At 39.7% G+C, this 21,668-nt stretch overlaps 1 protein-coding gene across 1 annotated transcript; it reads left to right on the top strand.

Moving 5' to 3' along the window:
* Positions 1–9,025: 9,025 nt before the first annotated feature.
* Positions 9,026–19,403, top strand: frg1 (FSHD region gene 1). Its single transcript, XM_073488257.1, has 9 exons — positions 9,026–9,140; positions 10,152–10,219; positions 11,530–11,652; positions 13,668–13,725; positions 14,124–14,238; positions 15,791–15,895; positions 16,086–16,177; positions 18,275–18,385; positions 19,217–19,403. Exons 1-9 carry the CDS (start codon positions 9,082–9,084, stop codon positions 19,251–19,253), a joined length of 768 nt encoding a protein of 255 aa, XP_073344358.1. The 5' UTR covers positions 9,026–9,081; the 3' UTR covers positions 19,254–19,403.
* The last annotated feature ends 2,265 nt before the right edge of the window (positions 19,404–21,668 follow it).

Below are 21,668 nucleotides of genomic sequence, written 5' to 3'. Positions count from 1 at the left end.
GATTTTGATACATGAGTCCTGTTTTTATCAGCACCCGGAAAGGTAATCTTGTAAACGCTGAAGCAATCCCAATAGATGCCCTAATTGTGCTGTAGCTGCCATGAAAGGTTTATTGTAAGGTGAGAAGACTGGCCAGTATGCATTCTGTAAAATTATGTTGTCTGTGTGTCTGGGCCGCCCACCCAGAGCCCAGTTATTGCTGTTAAAAGGAAGTCTTCCTTGTCACTGTTGGGTCTCTGTAAATAATATTAAAAAAGAGCACAGACTAGACCTGCTCTTTATGAAAAGTGCCCTGAGATAACGTCTGTCACGATGACAAGAAGTGAAAAGTTTCATAAGTTTGACATTAACAAGTTTATGTAAAGGGCCAGTCGTCCAGTGTGGGATTTGGGGGCAACTGAAGCGAAAAAACCTTATGTTTTCGTTAACTTAGGGCCCAGACACACCGAACCCACATCTACTCTGGTCGACGTCCAGCCAGCTCGTACGTTCTGCGCCTGCATGAGAGGATATAACTCTCCATACATCCAGGCAGTGGTAGTCTGTATTCGTTATTTTTTCTACTGGTGTTTATGATACACCAGTTATAGGCACTTCTAATTGAGAGTGTGTCTAATCCACTTTATTCCCAGCCTCTATGACACCTGGCCTACGGGCCTGACGTCTCGTCACTTAACCGGAACCAGCATTTTCCATGCTAACAAGACGCTAATTATTTTTCTCAGAATGATTGGAACGACATATTATTCATTTATGAAGATCTAGGTTAGCGACTCAATCATCTGAATATGCCAACCCATGTTACTATTGTTGGTCCACCTAGCTAACGCTTCTAAAGCCTTGACAGTTATTATACTTCGGTAATTACTACTTTGCTCGTTCCACCGAGCACCAGAAATATCAACCAAAATTGTTTCCCCAGAGAACGTATGGATACGTGGATAAAAAGTTGCAAATGGACCTGGCAAAGAGGCAGAGGCGAAAAAATAAGGAGATAGCGCACTCAATGGGTGAAATCATAAATAATACAGTGACAGGCTCAGTGGGATTTCCCTTTCTTTTTTCAGTTCAGAGTCCGCCATGTTGCACCGCCATATGTCTACAGTAGCACAGAATGGACATACCACACACTGGCTCTCTTGAGAGGGCCTGTTGCCTTTTAGTGGTCATTATATTAGTGGAGGGTTAGACGAGGTGTGTTCAGTTGCTTGCAATCTGCAACCTCACCACTAGATGCCACTAAGTCTGACACACTGGACCTTTTAATAACGTTTTCACAGAGACTGTAAGTATGAAAGCCAAAAACAGCAGCCTGCCATTTTTTTGTGTGTGCATTCAAATCTGTGTCTTTGTTTGTGTGGTTCAATATGATTAAACAATCATTTACTGCCCAGGGTGGAATAGGTTGTAGGGAAGCTGTGTGTGTGTGTGTGTGTGTGTGTGTGTGTGTGTGTGTGTGTGTGTGTGTGTGTGTGTGTGTGTGTGTGTGTGTGTGTGTGCGTGCGCGCGTGTGTGTGTGCGTGTGTGTGTGCGTGTGTGTGCCACCATGGTATGAACAGACCCACAGCAATATGTTCGGGAGAATACCTTGCAGAGTGCACAGCAGACAACAGTTCATTATTGCATGATTACCATATGCTTGTGAGACTGTGGGTTCAAACCTGGTTCAGATCCAGCTGGTGATTCACGTCCCATCTCATTCCATCTCCTCTCACTCCGCTGTGTGCTGTATACAGTACACTGCATATTAATCAGAGGTGCTTTTTGCGACAGAGACACGGCCTTTAGATCCTCCAATTTGTTTAGGATGAATGATGATGAAAAATATCTTTTCTCTTCACTGGTCATTTTTTGGAGCAGATTCAAAGCGGGCGCTGGACCCCTGCCAGTTTGTAGCAGGTGATGTCAAAGCGAGTAACTCTTTTCTGTTAGAGAGAAGAGAGGAAAAGAAGAGGCCATCTGTGCTCGTGGGGCTTTAGAAGGAAGTGAACACAAGCTTGCAAATCTCACTTTGTACAGATGTGTGTGTGTGTGTGTGTGTGTGTGTGTGTGTGTGTGTGTTGGTTAGTGCATCCCGTGTATTTGCTAACTGGCAGTGATTCACAGATAAAAGCCGACAGAGATGTGCAGTCACTAAAAGATTAACAGCGTGTCAGTGTCGTATGATTCAAATTTCTCTGCATTATGAATGTAAGGATGAGTTTAAAAATACACAAGACTGTGAATTATTCAGCCACTCCCCTCACACTCTGAGAGGTTTTTCACTTGATGCTGCACAGATACACCGAGTAATGTGGAGATAAACGAGGAAACCGTCAGTGACATGAGATTTTGTAGGTGGAATGTTGACGTGAAGTAGCTTTTATGTTATGTTCAAGTACTACAAAACCTTCAGCGCAAAACAGAAGAGGGTACAATTACTCTATTAAAAGCAGTGGAATAATTAGGCGAGGAAAATATACTGTACCACCCATGGAGTGTGTAAATAAGGCAATTTATTTGCCTCCATGCAGCTAAACACACACTTGGGGCTATGCTCTCAATATTTAAAGTGAGTCTTTGAATGTGTTAATAAGGAACCTTCCTGAATGCTATCTGAAAATTAATTAACACCATTTTTACATGAATGTTTGCAGATTCACGTCTGGCTCACTTTTTTTTTTTTTTTTTTTTTTTTTGCAACGACAAAAAAAGCAGCACACTCTGAACGCAAAATAAAATCTTACAGAACGTCTTCTCTGTTCATCTGGATCATACATATATGCATGACTCAGAAATTACTAATCTTGATTCATTATAGGATGCTGCCTAAAATTCACAGTGGCAAATTTGCGATCTGTAGGGAGCATGGCACCCTGGGCTTTAGGTGGCTTGTGTCTGGTGCACGGGAGCCGTGCGTGTATACTGCCACCCAGTGAAAGTGAGCAAAAACTACAAGCCTCGATGAGTCATTCTTGCAGCCTGACTGCCTTCCTCTGCCCTGCTGCAGAGGGACCCGGGTTGGGTAATAAATTAGTCTCTTTTAACATTCACAACTGATGGAAGGCAATCTCAAGGTCTGTGAAGATGGGGTTGAAAGGACTGTGTAGACGGTGTGCATGGAGTGAGAAGACAGGAGGGAGGAGGGAGTGACAGAAGGAGTGAGGCAGGGAGCAGCAAGCACCAACCAGTCGGAGCAAAAAACCACAGCTCGTTTCAATGGGGCAGAGAGAAAGAAAGAGAGAAGGAGATGTACGCAGGTCATCATTATGAACTTGGAAAAATAACACGGCTGCAACAATCCTGCAGGGCTATTTCAGGACGTAAAGAAAAATTTTACCAAAAGAAGTTTATTTTCAGTGGCTCACAAAATGACTGGTTTCAGAAAGTTTATAATTAGACAGAGGCCAGCGTACTTTTTTATAAAACCTGGCATTGAACACAGTCCTCAAGGGCAGGAGGCTGTAAAAGGCTGTAAAAGTTTTCAACATCTTTTATTTCCTCTATAACCTTGATGAGTAGCATATGTTTGAAAGAGGTCATTGATAGTATGACTTTATGCTTCAAGTTCAATTTCACCTACAAAGAGAGCCAACTGCAGTGCGTGTTTCATTTCAACACAGTCTGATCACACTGCATTATTTAGTAATCAGCAGTAAAGCCTGGCAAGGAAACGTCCGTGGATTCACAGCACATTTGTGCAGCGCAATATCAGTAAACCGTGATTCAATTACATCAGGAAGTCGGTATCTACATTTCAAATTAAGGCAATGGAGCATGTTAGTCATGTGAATTAAGGACTAGGGGGGAAAGTACAGTACAGAGAGAGTTTTCCTCAGAGGAGGCATTAGAAAAATAGCCAGAAAGGTGAAAAAAAGGTGGTGTGGAAACTGTTACCTTGAACATGCGTAGTGCTGAAAGGAAATGTCACAGGTGTTTATCCATTCGCTGAACTCCTCTCTTCCATAACCTGCAGCGAAATTGCCATAAGACCTCTAAATGACTGTAGACTGTAGTCAATTTCCAGAGCCAGAGCTCCATGAAGTCTGGTAATACCGTCGTCCAGTCCACCATGAAACGTATTAAGGCAGGCACTCTATTCATCTGAGGATAAATAGCTCTCCTTGCACTTCTCAGGTTAATCTTTTTTACTTGTGTGTCTTTTGTTAATAAATGTTTCTTGCACCCTTCATTTAATAATAGAAGAATAAATATGCATGCTAGGCACTTTCTTGTCCTTCCTTTTCATTCTGCATTCAATCACAACCTGAGATGCAATATTCCATCAAGTAATTACCGTGTGACAGGTAATTTTAGTCAAGTGAAGCCTGGATACATTGCTGAAACCTGCATGGTATTATGAGAAACTGCCATAACGGATTGATAAATATGATTTAATCACTGTCATTAATTAAGCTCATACATGGACCTTTATGTGCTGTGATTTATTTTACGTCTTGCCTAAATATTGTCATCAATTTAAGTGAAATATGGGGTGAAAATACCCACACATTACATACACTGAATGGCTTAAATAGGCCATACATTTAAATTCTCCACCTGTCCGACGTCTCACTCTCCTCCCCTGTGCCGCTCTCAGGAAATTACATCATTACACCATTTTTAACTAAGCAGCCCCGGGGCACCAAGCTACTTGATCCATCTTCATCTGTCTCCCGCTCTCGGGTTTGACGTCCACATCATAAACTTCGACAGTCTGTACAAACACACACCGTGAAAGCAGAGGAAGCACATCGTGAAGGAGCGATGACATTGACAAAGTGAGAGGGCGGCCATAGTGCAATGTAACAGCACGCTGCCACTTATGAAAACACCTGCTCCACACTGTCAGCAACTTAACCTTCTATCACCTAAATCCCCACTGGAGGATTATACGTGACAGATGTAGGACAGGGAGGGGGTCAGGGGTGGGGGTGACAGAAGTGACTTCATAAGTAAGTCGGGTGTTTTTTTGAGGGGAGAAGGATGAAGATAGAAAAACAGATGAAAGAGACACAGAAGAGTGGAAGAGAGAGGGCAAACAAACAAGACTAATGATTACAAGACGTTTGAGGGTGTTGAAATGAAAGACCTCATTAGCTTGTGCAATATAACAACATGTAGGAACCATTTAATGTCCATCCGTCCGTTTAGAAACTGGTAAATCGAAAGCTTTACCTCCCAGTTCAGCTCCCACAGTCCGATAAGTCGCCCGCATTACTGCTGACGCCACACCAATCCGCCCGTGACCGTTACGCTTCATACTATCCTCACTCATGACAACCCAGTCACCAGAATAAACATTGGCAATGGACATTTCTGAACACCATAGAAAATGTTTTATGTTGAAACTTTACGTTTCTTTAGGTTCAATTTTCTATTTTATGTTGTGACAATACTGTGTTTATGGTCTGGTTAGGTTTAGACACAAAACCACTTGGTTAGGGTTAGGAAAAGATTGTGTTTTAGCTTAAAAAACCTGTTTTTGTCGGCATAAACACGGCTTGATGAGTCCTGATGTCTGTCTGGAGATGTCCTACACATATTGTAGAAATGGCAATATAGTATGTAGACCTATAACACGTACGAATATGAATATATCAGTGGTTTGCAGATACATTAACAGCCAACATTTTATCCTGGCGACTGGGCTGCTCGTGAACAAGACTGTGAGATACTTGAATCTCTTCACTTTTGACAGCAACACACCCCCAACTTGGAAGAAGAAACACAATGTTTTTCCAGCAGGGGAACGATGGCCTCGGACTTGCAGATGCTGCCTCCATTCTAACCACTTCACATTTGACTGCAAACCACCCCAGAGCATACTGGAGGTCAGGGTCTGATGAAGCCAACAGGACCAATATCCTTTTAGAGTCTACAGCACCTGTTGCTATTGTTTCCATATTTGTGCAGCGTGTTAACATTTGCTACCATTTCCTAATCAGCAGTAAACAGGCGGACATTTCTACCATATAGTAGCGCTAGATTAAGTTAGGAGACCACCAGTGTCTTTGGGATACATACTCAGGGAAAGATGTTAATATATATTTAACTTGATACTTGTGACTTTGACCTGCTGCTGCACAAAACGGAAAGTCAAGGGATCACCGGAGTCATCAGCCGGGCTGATGTGTCGTCTGTTGCTGATATATTGTAACAGGACGTATCAGCCGATTCAAAACATCAAAGATATGTTTGAGGCAATTAAGAAACAGCGTTTTGCCTCCAGAGAGAAGTGACAAGTTCATTTCGAACTACGAAATGACTCGCTTCTGTAAATGTATTAAACACAGCTGAGGAAAAAGAAAAACAAAGCAAATGTACGCTTCACGAACAGTATCAATATTGGCCTCAAAGACTGAGTAGCAACTGGAGAATAGTTAGGATTTATTCTCTAGAGAATATGAATGTCTGCACACAATTTCACGGCGATCCATCCAATAATTTCAGTCTGGATCAGTGTAGGATCAAACCCCACTGCTACATATAAGTTGCCTTAAATAAAAGATACCTGCAAGTTTTTGCCTCACTTGTGTTGCTAATCTAGGGTCAAAAATGATCGAGAATAACATTTCCCCTAAACAAGAAGGAGTTAATTCCATGTTAGCGCTGTCGTGGATTTGGTACAGTGTACATAAAGGATGATAAATGTGCCTTTTCACAGCTGAAAGGCAGCTAATGGAGCAGCCAGACTTATTAGACAAAAGGCACTTTAACAAGGACAAGAAAGACACAAAGGACATGGGAGTGTCCCGCATTAACACATCCTTCACCAGATGACAGTTCTGAACATTAAGACTGTGAGAAGAGTTGCACTGTTCTATTATTTGCACAACTTATATTATCCTTCATGTTGTGAGGAGGATTTCAAGTCACTCAACTCAGCATTGCCACTGATGAAGTGATGTATCGGTGAAGTAAACAGATGACAGGAGGTAACAGCTATTTCTTGTCACGTATCAAAATATTTGTTTCCTTGAAATGTCATTTTGTTTTTATTTGATTTAAAGTAAAGTTAAATATTCCCTTCTACAACCTGTATTGTCTTTTTATGTTATAATACAGACCCTTAAATCACAGCTCGGGACAAGCAGTGTCCCATAAAATGTTCTTGAGACCAATAGAGCTCAGTCTGCCTCCGGGATTAAAGGGATTTTATAGGTAGCCTATGTATGTATAACCTAAGGAAAATATTATTTTAAACTCCGAAAGGACCCAGTGAACAAGGGACGGACCCTGTTTTTTCCTGACACTACACTGTGAATAGATTCGATGTTGAAATCGGCAGGAGGAGACCTGGTTATTTGTTGTCTGTGAGCAGCTGGTGGGCAGCAGAGTCCGATGGTGTGTTTGGCGAAGGGAGCTGACAGATATTGGAGCTAATAGAGCTAACGTAGCTAACAGACTGAGAGTTTCTGTTCAGAGGAACATCAAACATCAAACAGTGAACCACAGTTTAATGTAACAACACAAGTTTTGTGCTTCGGCTAACTGAGGTTAGCTCTTAACTGGCCATCTGACCATTTACAAGAAAAAGATGTAATAATAATAATAATAATTAATGTATTAAGGCCTTATTGCAGCCTAGAAACCCTTTATAAACGCTGTTATATTAAAGAGTGGCACCTTTAAATAACCTGCAGAATCAGGTGTCATCCATCAGGTACTGTGTGTTACCATTTTGCTTGACACCGTCTTCCTTCAGCTCTTTTTAAGTACTTATGGGCTTAACCACTCAGCTTTCTCAGTGCAAGTTATGACTGTTTAATCCCATCAGCAACAGGGACTGCTGTCAAAGTATCATTGAATTTGACAAATGACAGAGGAAGTACGAGTGGGATTCAGCTCAGGCAGGGTAAAATGTTGATTCATGACTTCTGTAAACCCCACTGGCTAACTTCCCTAAAGCTTATGAGACTTTTCTGACCAGATTAATCTTCCATTAGACAACTTTTCCTCACATACAGCAACACCAGGAGTCTCACTGGGGTATTACAGTAGTTTCTCTCCGGCAACAGTTAAGACATGTTGTTGTGCCGGAGTTATTATGGTGTGTCTGGCTGGTTTCGGGCAGCCCTCATCAGTTTTTCTCCACTCTGTCCACTTTTTTTTTTTGTTCGATGATTGAGTTCTTACTAGTTGAATTTTACTGCAGTGAGCAGATAACACAAGCCACTGTCTAATTTATTTTACTTCTCACAGTGTCCACAAGTGATTTATTACCTCCTGTCACAGGCTCCTGATTGGGCCATTCCTGCTAAATGAGGCAACATTAGCATATACAGTTATTTGAGGACACCATCCATGAATCCTTGAGGTCAACCCCACTGAATGCCGACCAGCTGATTGCGATGGAGGGAAAGGTCTCAAGGTTTGACTCGGAGAACATTTAACATTTAACAAATGCCAATACTTCTGACTCTGGCCTCAATCCTAATATATGTGATAATAACATGTCTTTTATGATTTATGATCTGCTATGATTAAATATGTTATATGAAAGAAACACTTAGTCAATGTGATGCACAGGGTGTTGAACGTCAGCAGTGATCAGTCTCTCCTCTCTCCAACTTGACTGTGTATTAGACTAGCATGGATATTTAAAAATCACCCAAAGGTGCACATTAGGATAAAACACTGTCAGGGTATGACTGTGCGGGGGAGCTTCACTGTCTGGTCACAGGTAATAAAATATCACACCCAAACTTATTTCAAAGTCAGCAAAGTAAATGCAAATGTTTCAACACCTCTATTGCAAAGTGTCAACAGCAATTTCAAACAATTTCACAAATTGGTGGGGATATTCTGTGCAGGACTGTCAGATTACAATGTTATGGTGACTGTAGTATTGCTTTAAGGTCTACAGGTATTTCTATTTTAAGTAATTTTCATGTTCTGTAAGTGTATTAAAGTATCCTATGCATGATTTCCCTGAGATTAAGTCGGCAGTGGGACAGTTTTAGGTCGAAATCATTGACTGTTTCAATGAGATTTGGCTCCGACTTTGAGTGAGCCTCCGCGGCCGCCGTAGTTGCCTCCCCAGTCAGGAAACACAACTTGCACACTGTTTAGTAGCCGTGCTAACTGCTGGGTGAAGCGATGGCTGAATATTCTCGCGTAAAATCAACCAAACTGGTTTTAAAAGGTCTTAACAAAGGGTGAGTGTGTCTTTTATTCAGTATCATTAATCGCTACTACCTGCAGTTGTACTCGAAGCTAACTAACTAGGTTTGCATCATAGTTGTGCTAAAGATAGCTAAGGCTAATGCGTCAAAACGCATTAGCCTTAGCCTTAGCCTTATTTTTGATTAAACCAGTCTGCTAATATAGACTTGTATGCAGATATTTCTTCCACTGCATCCTAAGTTAGTGTTGCATATAAAAGCCTGTCAGCTACTATCATGAAGAAGGCTGCCACAGAGCTTAAATCTCACTCTCACAAGTTAGCTGTAGCTAGCTAACACGCTAGTCCTCCATCTTTGGCTAGCCATTAGCCAAACACAACAACTGTGGTCCAACTTTAAACAAACTACCTGACTTTGTCCAAGTATAGTTTAAGCAGCAGATAACGTCAGAAATGTAAAATATGTTGATTTGACGTAGCTTACCTTAACTTTAGACAAAGAAAGCCTCTTAATGTTTGTTTATACTGTAAGGTTATGTCAGAGCATATCAGTGAAGTCCAAGTAAAAATAGTTGACAAGAGGTCCCATCATTTGAATTTTTTAAAAATAAAAAGCAAAGAAATAAATAAAAGCACTTCAGCCTTGTGTTCTATTTCACTTATGAGTTTATTCAGCCATGGAATCAAGAGAGTTTGTTTATTTAGTTTAGGAAATACAATATCAGTCAATGAAGACTGAGGACTCTTTGTCTTCTGATTCAAATTTCTTCTCCGAAACTACACAGTGCACCTTTCAGGTTAACAAGATTCAGTGTTTTCTGAAGGTGCTGCAGCTTCGTGTCCTAGAACCATAATACATAACAACAACTTCATGATCACTCAGAGATTTTTTATTGACTTTAAGGTTCTCACAGTTGCGTTATCAAGGAATATGTATTCACTTTCCACAAACCAGCTCACCCACCTGCGAGGTTTAATTAAACATTTCGCAAGCTCATTACAAATGCAGACATTTTTAAAAATGTTTTATTGTGTATTTTCACAGGAAAAAGAAGAAGCATAAGGATAGGAAGAGAAAAGCGGACGATGAAGAACAAAAACCTGATGTTGTTGGTAGGTACATGGACTGTATTTCTAAATTAAACAACCCCCATTCCAAAAAAGTTAGGGCGCCGTTTAAAACTTAGATAAAATAAGAATGCAATGAATTGCAAATCATTTTCGACCTGTACCTGTAATTGAATACAGCACAAAGAAAAGAGGTTTAATGTTCTAACTTTGTTGTTTTTTGTAGATACACTCTCATACTGAATTTGATTCCAGTAATGTGTTTCAAAAAAGTTGGGACGGGGGCAACAAAAGACTCTGAAAGTTGTAGAATGCTTGAAAAGAAACACCTGATTTGAACTTTCCACAGGTAAACAAGAGAATATCATGATCAGGTATGAAAGGGGTAATATCAAAAGGCTGCTTTAAAAACAGACACAATTGTACAAAAGATACAACTACATGGGCTTGCACAGTTTGGTAAACGGTTGTCTGTAAACACAGTTACAGCTGCATCTACAAATGTAAGTTAAGCCTCCACCTTGTAAAGCAAAAGCCGTCAATAACGTCCAGAAACTCAGCCAACTCCTCTGGGCCCGAGCTCATCTGACATGGACTGATGCAAATGATGTTTTTGGAAATCGTGGACGACATGACTTCCGGTCTAAGGAAGATACAATTCCAGACTATTGAAAATGTGTGGTGCATTATGAAGCACAAAATCGACAACAGAGATCCTGGACTGTTGAGCAATTGAAGTCATACATCAAGCAAGAATGGGAAAGAATTTCAGTTTCAGTACGTCAATAATTTGTGTTCTCACTTCCCAAACCCGCAGTGTTGTTAAAAGAAGAAAAGAAGGTGATGTAACACAGTGGTAAAAATTCTCCTGTCCAAACTTTTATGAATGGTGTTGCAGGCATTGCATTGATTATGAGCTTATACTTTCAGTTTGAACATTGTCTTTGTGCTGTATTTGATTAAATGTAGGCCTTCTGTGTTGCAGAAGCCAACCAAATGTTATGTCCCATTAACCTCTCCTTAAGAAAGTGAATATTCTTGTAGCATCTACTGTAGATGGGTGAGACAATTAGGGTGAGATATGTTAAGGTTCAAGGTGGCCATTGTGTTTATATGTAGATCATAGATTTTACCTTTTAAAAGAGATTTCAAAAGCTGCAGTGGCCGAGTTACAAATGATGCAACGACAGACACAACAGCCAGGAGCCTCTTTACAGTACTAATGCTGTTGTAATGTCACCCTGACTGTATGTCATAGAGTTTAGAAGCTAGAAGTAAAACTGTATTTCTGCTACTCCTCTGAGTGGATTCTGAGCCTTAATGTTATAGCTTTCAACATGGATTTTTCTCACCAGGTGGCTGGTGGGCTGTCGGCAGCTTCGGGGAAATCACTGGAATGATTGCCATAGAGATGCAGAACAACTCGTACATCCATGCCCTGGACAGCGGGCTCTTCACAGTCGGTGCACCACACAACGGTAAGAGGATGCATTGTAGTGACAGAGTCATTTCAAACATTTAGTTCTGTGCATGAGAACTGCTGTGTTGATGCCGCAGGTCATATTTCTGTCTTCGCACTCGATGTAATTGCCAAAGACTCACAATAGATTCACAATCGGATTTTACAAGTATTTTACAAGGATTTCAACTATTAAATTTTAATTCCAGGAGCATTTCTGAACCAGATAAGGACACATTTTGGAAGTTGTTTTTTTTTTTAGGTTATGTTTTGTAGCAGAACATGAAATAATGCTCTTCACTGCTTGTCTGGGCAATGATTCAATGTTATTGTACTTCAAGCTGAGTTGTATAGTAATGTTACTGTTTTTGAACACCATTTTCAGAATTGTCCAGTTAATGAATACAAACAATACTTCGCACTGTCAGTGCTCGGGCCCTAATTACTAATCAAGGTCTTTGTTTTATATATTTGAATGTGAGCTGCAATGATTAGTTGATTTAATAATAAGTCAATCAAGAGCAAAATAATCAGCAGCTATTATGATAATCAATTAATCATTTTCAAACTTTATCAAGCGCTGCATTTTTTTGTTTCCAGCTTCTCAAATGTGATGAGTGATGCTTTTCTTTGTCATTTGCATACTAATGTTGGCCCAAATCATTTATGATTATGATGATCAGTGTCACCCAACCTTACCAAGGACGATGTATGTAGCACAGGAGAAAAGAGTGGGGCTCTACCTGGGAGCAATTGCAGAGTAGCATCATAATGGAAAAATAGGACCATGTAGGATGGTAGCTGTTTTAAATGAAGATGCAATTCTACATTTTTGCACTTATCCCATAGTTGGACAAACTTTTGAGATACCGTTTACTGTATGCTCCAGGCGTTGTGGGGCTTTCAGTCTACAAAGCAGTACGTATTTAAGGAGTAAATCCAGACACCAGACTGAAAAGGCTGAACAGGGGTTGAGTTGAGGGTAAGGACAGAGCTAACTCAGAGCTTTCACTCACTTCTGCCTTCAGGCACTTCTGAGGTAGCGGTGCTCATTCAGCCACTACAAACAATTAATTCAGCCCACGTTCTGTGAGAACCAGTGAAAATGGCTGGGAGATCGAAACATCCCAATTCCCTACGTGGGTCCTCATCCTCGGCATGCACATAAGCTCGTTTCTAGGAGATGAAAGAGGATGCGAGCTAGCAGTATAGAAACAGAGATTAGAGATTTCCCCCTCCTGACTGGATCATCCGCACAGGAGCCACGCTGTAGATGATGCAGCATTTTAGAAAACTGAAAAATATGTCCACATTCACCTGCAGGTCAGAGGGAAACACACTGACGTTCTCTTAGCCGACTCTGAGGGTCACCATCTGACATTTTTCAAAGATAATTAGCCTTTTGAAAAAGCATCTTATGTCACATTTTACCTCTAGTTTATTAATGCTTTCCTCGTTAACGTCTCGCAGGCTCGGCGCTCCCTTGACCTGAACCCTGTTTGAAGCACTACAAATTATGCAGAAGTTTGATTTATTTTAAAGGTCAGGAAGTGACCTAATTACAGGCAGATCAGATTTATAAAATTGTGAAGAACCCAAGAGACATCAGTTTAAAAAAAAGCAAGCATTTAAATGCTGCACAACAGTTCCTTCCATGTCTCATTGCTGGTGAATTGGACCCAGATCAGCGCAGCACTACCTAGCCAGAGGGTTTGAATTATTAATTACAAGAATGCATAACTAAAATGGGAGGCAGCTCTCAAGGAACTTGATGTGAGAAGAAATTATGCATATTTGATTGTGGCACTAATGGCAATAACTGTTACACGACAATTAATTAAATACTAAATGGTTGTTTTTTATGTTGCAAAGCTGAAAGATCAGTGTTCAGAATTAGAGAATATTCAAACACAACACAACAAACAAGGGGAGAAATGTATTATTTCTGTGTATGGACCAAAATAAAGACATTTGCAAAGAAACACTAAAAACCGCAAAATCTTTAAAAGGTAAACATTGTTTGATATGTTTCAGAGGATGAAGGACCTGACCCTCCAGAACAGTTTACTGCCATCAAGGTGTCAGACTCAAGGTGAGTACGCAGAGACAAAATACAGTGTATTTGCATCCACAGATATTGCTTCACCAACAGATTTAATACCAGGCTTCTGCAGGGGCCTTTTATTGTGTCGAGATGTACAAGAGTAATTTACCCTTCCATGAGCCTCTCTAGCCTCTCTTTGTGGAGGACTGCTCCTTCTGGAGCGATTTCTTTAGCTGTTGGATCTCGGGTCAACTCTCTGCTGACTTTATTTAACCTTTCCTGTCATGAAGACAAAGCAATTCTGTATAGCCACAGAAATAACACATATTGGCTTTCCCAATAAACATCAGATCAGCCTTTTTTATGTTTTCTTTTTTTAAGGCATTGTAAAGGTTTTGCCTGTGCCCTCCATTGAAGATTTAATTTGGTCATTTTTGCTGTTGCAGGATAGCCTTGAAGTCTGGATATGGCAAGTACCTGGGTATCAACTCTGAGGGTTTGGTGGTGGGGCGCTCAGATGCCATCGGCTCCAGGGAACAATGGGAACCGGTCTTTCAGGAAGTGAGTGGATCTTATATAGTTTCTTCTTTCCCTGGGTGCATACGTACATTTAACCCCTTTGGCCAGCAGGTAAATTGGAATAACGAAGAAGCAGGTCTCAAATAGAGGGTAATAACCTTTCCGGAACATGTTGTGCAAATTGCAGCGATAACACGTTGGACTCTCTCTCGGGTAGACTGCGTGGAAGTGATGAGAATTACAGCGCTTCGAAGCGAGACGCGTCTTATGGTTCAGTTCCTTTTTAGGGGCCGGGGGTTACCAGGTCTATGGGCGAAATGATTACGAGTATAATGAAAGAGTAAGATTTAGACTCAAACATAGACATCCTCTAATATAATTTAATTTTGCATGTCGTAATAATAATAATAATACATTTTATTTATAAGTGATTTTTAAGTCACCCGAAGGACACTTTACAGAGCCAGATTACAGTCAGTACAGTCAATACTGTATATGTGGATGAAGTGGCAACACTAAATTACTGTTATTGCCAGATCTAACATCAATGATCTGCATTGAAAACATTCAGAGGCGATGCTATATCTCTCTACTTTGAATCTACCATCTTTTGGAAATGTGTGATGTAAATAAAGTTGCCCTGGCTTGAATGCAATTAATATTTTGCATATCCATACTCAAACTGCTGATGTGGAGAGGTGTGGATTGAGGGCACATCGATAAAAATCACAGCTTTCCCCAAGTGAGCCTCGACTCTCTTTGTGTGCACCTCAGCTGTTGAAAAGACTCAGATCATCCACCACTGTGTTGGAGTGTGTAGATGTTGCACTTGTTAAGTCAATGACAGTAATATGGCTTTGTAGTATCAGCTGTATTTATCAGCTGTAAATACATTATCGGCAGATAATTTATAATTTCCCTCGGTATCATACATCGCTATTTTTTAACATACAGTATATCTTCTTTTTTTCATAACCCTTCAATACAAGTAGAGCTGAAATGATCACACTTTTAATCGATAAGTTGCTCAACAGTAAAGTGATCGGGAACTATTGACTACTTAGTCATTTTTTTCAAGCAATAATGCCAAAATTTCACAGATACCAGCTTTTCAAATGTCTAAACAGTCTAAAGAATGCTGAAATAAATATCATATGGATAATGTAATAGCTCTAACTTATTAAAATGTATTTGCATCTACATATTTTCTTATTTCTCGTGGTGCCCATATGATTAACTATTGCCTGAAAATATTAATAATATAATATTTTTTGCACATCATACAGTAAGGGACTGATATTTTAGTCTTTCACGGCTCGCCTCGTGGCTGATTGGAGTTTAGCCCGTGAGAGATAACGGTGCGTTGTCGTCAGGAGCAGCTAATTCATTATGCAGAATGCATCTACCTTATCACTGTCGCGCACTGCTCGCCTTGATGCTTTGTTGAACCTATAAACAACCTGCCTGGCACAACCTTGAGACGCTCTTACATCAAATATCAGGCAACCTTTCATGCCTGTCACAACAACCAATCCCACCGCAATTCTATCTAATCTACTGCTTCCTCCACTGTCTTCTTTCTGTTCTGCCTCAGGGCAAAATGGCTCTCCTGGCAGCAAATAGCTGTTTCATCTCCTACAGTGACAGTGGGGACATCGAGGCTAAGAGCAAGACAGCAGGGGATGGCGAGATGCTGAAGGTGATGTGTAAATTGTGCCCTTCCACAAGGATGCATGTTAATCCTTTTATTTTAAGCATGCAATCTCTGTGGGGTCCTGACAGTGGAGATGGAAGGGGTAAATGTTTGTGACCTCGCTTCAGGGGAGTTCAAGGTATTGATATTAAATGCAAAACTTCTTTCTGTTTTTTCTCCCCTGAATGATGAACAGATCAGATCGACCGCGGAACGAGAGCCCAAGCGTAAAGATGACATTGCAGAAGAGGACAGGGGCAATGTGAAGTCTTGTGAGGTCAACTATGTGTACGTAACCTCTGCTGTGATTACTTTAGCTCTGACTTAACATGCAAGCAGCCCAATCAATAACTAATGAAGGAAACCCATGTTGGCTTCTCTCTGCATTAAACTTTAATATTAACTGTCTCTCACCATCTTCTAGGCTCAATAGTGCTGCTAATGTGCACAAATTACAGAGTGTAATCAACTCCTTTCGGACATTACGTCCCTAACAGAGGTTTTACAAACATAGCTTTTATTCCTGGACTTGACGTGGTTGACAAATTAATTGTCATATGTGTTCAAATGTCACCAGATCCATGAAAAACTTTGGTCCTGGCTGCTCTCCAGTCAACATGTTTACACAGTGTGCAGCCATGCTATCACGCACAACGTTAAATACATACAGATACAGACAGGACAAATAAACATGCAAACAATAATTAAAACGGAAATAAATGTTCTGGATTGGTTGGTTGGTTGGTTGGTTGGTTGGTTGGTTGGTTGGTTGGTTGGTTGGTCGGTCGTCAGCAGGATTACACAAAAACTACTGAACGGAACATTGCGATATAGGGCGTAGGCTTGATTGATAAAGGGGACTGTTGGGCCTAGGTGGAGGTATGCGTTGTACTGAGTGCCATTATAGTTTTGTATATGTTGTTAACAACTAATAGATTTGACATAGATGAGTTGCTTAGTTGTCATGAAGATGTTTAGATCCCTTGAAATGACGTGTGTCGCTGCACATTATGAACACGGAGTGAATATTATGTTTAAATACTGGGTAATATAAAAAAACAGAGTTTTAAAGTTATATCCGTGAATTGTTACATCCCTATTGTTTGTCCTGTTTTAGTAGTTTGCAGTGATTTTATTTAAGTGGTATTTGTCTTTAAGCTGCTGTCACATTGTAACAATAATTATACTTCATGTTTCACAACAGCTTGACGTTTTACGTTTTAAGTAATACACCTTTCAGCCCCATTTGATACAAGTGCCAAAGCACTTCAATCTGAGTGCGGAGAAAAACAGTGATTTCCTTCCCATTATCTACACATTGTGTTGGTGTGCACCGATAAGATTTTGACAACAAAATCACATCCCTGGATAAGAGATCACGCCTTGAAGCAACCTGCCTCATCAGTCCTGCGCCTTTAAAGATGCAATTGATGGTCTGCTGTTGTGTGGGATGAGAGAGCAGGCAACGCTACATTTCAGCTTCCGATGCTGCAAGTGTTTTATATACGGCCCGTCTGCGGCCTATTAAGTCCCAGGCAATACGTCTGAAGCTGTTTTTTTTTGCTTGGCATGCTTTGGCTTGTGTTGCAGCTCTATTATTGTTTTGGATGAATGCTGGGGAAATGGACTCATCATGTTGACATGTTGATAATGGCTGCCCTTGAGCCTGTGTCTTGATGTAGTGTTTAGCGTCTAAAATGCCTTTCAGGATGGAATGCAGCCTGGGAATCATAAAACAAAGGCAGAGCGAAGAGAAACTAACTATCAAGGAAGTTTCTGACTGGATGCCTCTGTTGTTTATGGCGCTGTTGTGGTAGATATTTAAATATATTGCTAAGATCGCTTCTGTTAGAAAAACAGATTATTTTAAGCTCTCCCTTGCACATTTAAAATGTTCATGAAGGTTCACACTGACAGTGGGAGGATAAATTCCTCACAGCCGATAAAACAGTGCAGTGATACCTTGCTAAATTTCTGGCAGAGCTTCTTTATATACATGCATAATTTAAAGCTGAAATCGTTATTATTAAAGAGGATATTCCTTCACCCTCATTAATAAATTCCACTGTTATCCCTGATAAAACTTTCAGCCTCAGCTTAATATTTAAATAAAGGTACAGAATATGTTAATTTGTGGCAGCTAGTCGGATTAGCCATTCATCTTATTGGTATTTAGCTGCCACTGTCAACATTCAGTGCCTTAGTTCATTCTTAGGCTCATTATCAGGATATTTTAAAATATTTAGCGTCTAAGACAGTGTCAGTTCTCAGGGGAGGATAAGTTGCGAAAATGTCAGTGTTTTTGTGTGTTAATGGAGTACACTGTCATTTACCTTTGCACATCCTTTTGTAATACTCTGATTGTTGTTGCTGTTTGAATTACAGGAAGAAGTTTCAAAGTTTTCAAGATCGGCGGCTCAGGGTTAATGAGGGTGACACCTCCACACTGAAGAGAGCCAGAACAGACGGGAAGTTCCACGAAGCTTTGCTTGACAGGTGTGAAAATAAGCTGGTCGATATTATTCTCAGACACCTCGTTTTTTTATTATCACTCTTCCTTTAATGTTCTTTCATGTGTAAAGGAGATTTATCCAAGCAGGCGTAAAACCAAACTGAAGCTATTTTCACTTATGGTATTCCCTCAGATTTGGGCTTAATTTGAAATGCATCAAAGACTATCATTATTCTCACTCAAAGTGAAAAAAAAATCTGGTTAAAATGTTAAGCTAAAACTGAAAGGTTGAGTAAAAATGAAACTCAAAATGTTGGTGACTTCACATTTCTAAAGTATGTTTCTTTATCCAAGTGTTTTTTTATTGATCCAGACTAAAATCATACATAAAAGTGTAATGCGCACTCCAATTGGACCAGCCTCCATTCATCTTTTTATGTTTACTTTGCAGCAGGAGATGTGTTATTTGAACAAATGAAGGCTCAAAGGCAATTAGTTCAGGGAGCCTTGTGCTGTCATTATAAAGAACTGAGAAATATATTCACATCATCACCCTAGCACTCGTAACAAGTGGGATATGTGAGAATTTATGCACGCTGTCATATAATCTGTTTGTCAACAGAAGCAACAAACAAAGCTGCATATCCACTGACTGTACAACGTGTTAAACACACAATTATCAGTTACTTAGACCAACACAGTTGTATATTTATCATTTAAAAGTCACAGTTTATTCGTGGCTGATTTTAAATTCAAAAAAATTGATTTGGGGCGTTGATATTGACTTAATGATAACAGGTAATCGATTGATTGAACGCAGTATTGACACGCTGTGACACTGAACGTAACATGTCATCTTTTTGTGTTCTTTACAGGAGAAGCAAAATGAAAGCAGACAGGTACTGCAAGTGAAGACTCAACTTTATAGATTACTGCCATCATGTCTTTGTAAATGTCTTGATTTTATAGATTTGGCCATTTGATCTTACATTTAGTAAGGTTTGTTTTTGTTATTGTTGTTTTTAAAAAAATATTTTGAATAAAATGACATGGTCAAATCAGTTTTGTTGTGATTCATCCTCACTGTGACATTTATGGAATGGCCCATTTAACTGTTCTGTGTAAATGATTCACTTCGCTGTGCTGTGGAGCAACTGTCTGTTAAACATGGATTTTAGGTACTTGTTATCTTGCAGATTGCAGGCTGCATCAGAGCCAAATTGTAATTTTTTGTAAAGTAATTTATTTTATTGACAGTTGAATAAAAAACACACTGATTCTGATAATCAGAAAAATGCAGATTATTGGATTCGATAATCTGCCAGGTCTATAATGAGTCGACCCATAGTAATTTTTTTTTAATTTCCAACAACATGGCAAGTTTTTCCTCACTCGAATCGAGGGTCTAAGGACAGAGGATGTCGTCACTGTGAAGCCCATTGAGGCAATGTGATTGTGATTTTGGGCTATATAAATAAAATTTGATTTGATTTGATACACAGTATGTACAAATATGTAATATGTACGTGTAGTTTATGTATAATTTACTTTTACTTGTACTTTGGATACTTGATACTTTCAAAGTACATTAATTGCCAGAAAATTACTTTTGATACTTAAAGTATGTGATATTGAATGTACTTAAGACTTGTACTCAAGTACAATCTGTATTGTTGACTTTCACTTTTACCAAAGTAATCTTTTAACACAATATCTTTACTTTCAATCTATTGTTGAGATTGCCTATGTTAGAAAAACAGATTATTTTAAGCTCTCCCTTGTGCATTTAAAATGTTGATGAAGGTTCACACTGACAGTGGGAGGATGAAGTCCTCACAGCCGATGAAACAGTGCAGTGATACCTTGATACATTTCTGGCAGAGCTTCTTTATATTATTTCATTTTATTTACTCAAGTATGACTTTTGGGTACTTTATACAACACTGGTAGTTCCATAGAGTGATTGGATGGTCAGTATAATGTTATATAAACTATGACGGAGTTGGTAATACTCAGGGAAAACAACTTGCCAAAACAGACCTTTACCTAACCTGTGATGAAAGGTCAGAATGTATTATTCATTTACTGTGACTAATCGGTTTGACAGTATTTGGGGTGATGTTTGCCGTGAGTTTGTGTAATCAAGATAAATGTCACCAAAAAAATGTGAGAGGCTATGTAACACTCCATCCCTCATTGTAATAATAATAATAACAACAACAATTCATGTTTATAGGTGCCTATCAAAGCACTTAAGGACACCTTACAAGACCAAGCTAAAAAACAAACAAACAGCAATGTATCAAACAGCAATGGTATACCATAAAAGTTAAAACAATAACAAGGTATAAAATCGTGATTTTAAAAAAGTCAGAATCAGACAGAGTATGCCAGTTTTCTTTGAGACAGGATTTTGTATTTCCGATGTCTTCTGGGAGAAAGTTCCAAAAGCGTGGGGGAGAGCAGCTGAAGCCTCTCTGGACCGTGTGGTACTCAAGCAGACAGATGGTGTAGTAAGTTTGATGGCAGAAGATGATCTGTGTCTCGGAGGATCTGTATATATATGAAGGAGTTAAGGAAGATACAGAGCAGCAAGGTTATGAAGGGCCTTAAAGGTGAGAAGCAGAATATGAAAAATCAATGCGATATTTATCAGGGTGCCAGTGAAGCTGCTGAGGAACCTGAGTGATATGATCTATGCAGGGAGTTCTGGTAATGATGCAGGCTGCAGACTTCTGGACCAACTTCCAAGTTTAAGAAGACACTTGAGAGGGAGACCAAAGAGAATAGAGTTGCAGTTGTCAATACAGGATCGCAATCAAGGAGTGAATGAGGATTGCAGGGCTGTTTGGTGTTGGTGCTTTGAGTGCTGCAAGCTGATTGCTGATTGAAGCTTGTTCCATTGCATTTAAGAAAAGGCAAACAACTCCACAGCCCAAACTTGGCAACTCGCATCAAAACAGTCTAGATAAATCTGAGCAATTGTGAGACGATAAATGGCGTATGAAAGAAGGAAAAACAAGTCCATCATAATTTTTGCTCTTTTTGCATTACTTTGGGCTTCTTTAAACTTTTCTTAGATCTGTGTTATTGTGAAACACAACAGTTGTTTCTGAGAAGAAGTGATATTACTCTCCGTGGAGCTAAACAAATCATAGACCTCTGAAACTGTTTGCTATATTACAATGCATGTCTCATCTAAAATCTTAACATGAAAATGAACTATTATCTAACAATTTCAAATAAATGTAGTGGAGGGAAAAAAAATACATGTATTCCTGTGAAAGTGAAGTACAAGTACCTCAAAGATAGTTGCCAATTTAAAGC

This window comes from Pagrus major, chromosome 1, assembly GCF_040436345.1.
Source record: "Pagrus major chromosome 1, Pma_NU_1.0".
In the NCBI taxonomy this organism is placed as follows: domain Eukaryota; kingdom Metazoa; phylum Chordata; class Actinopteri; order Spariformes; family Sparidae; genus Pagrus; species Pagrus major.
This window is presented reverse-complemented; position numbering and strand designations above follow the sequence as displayed.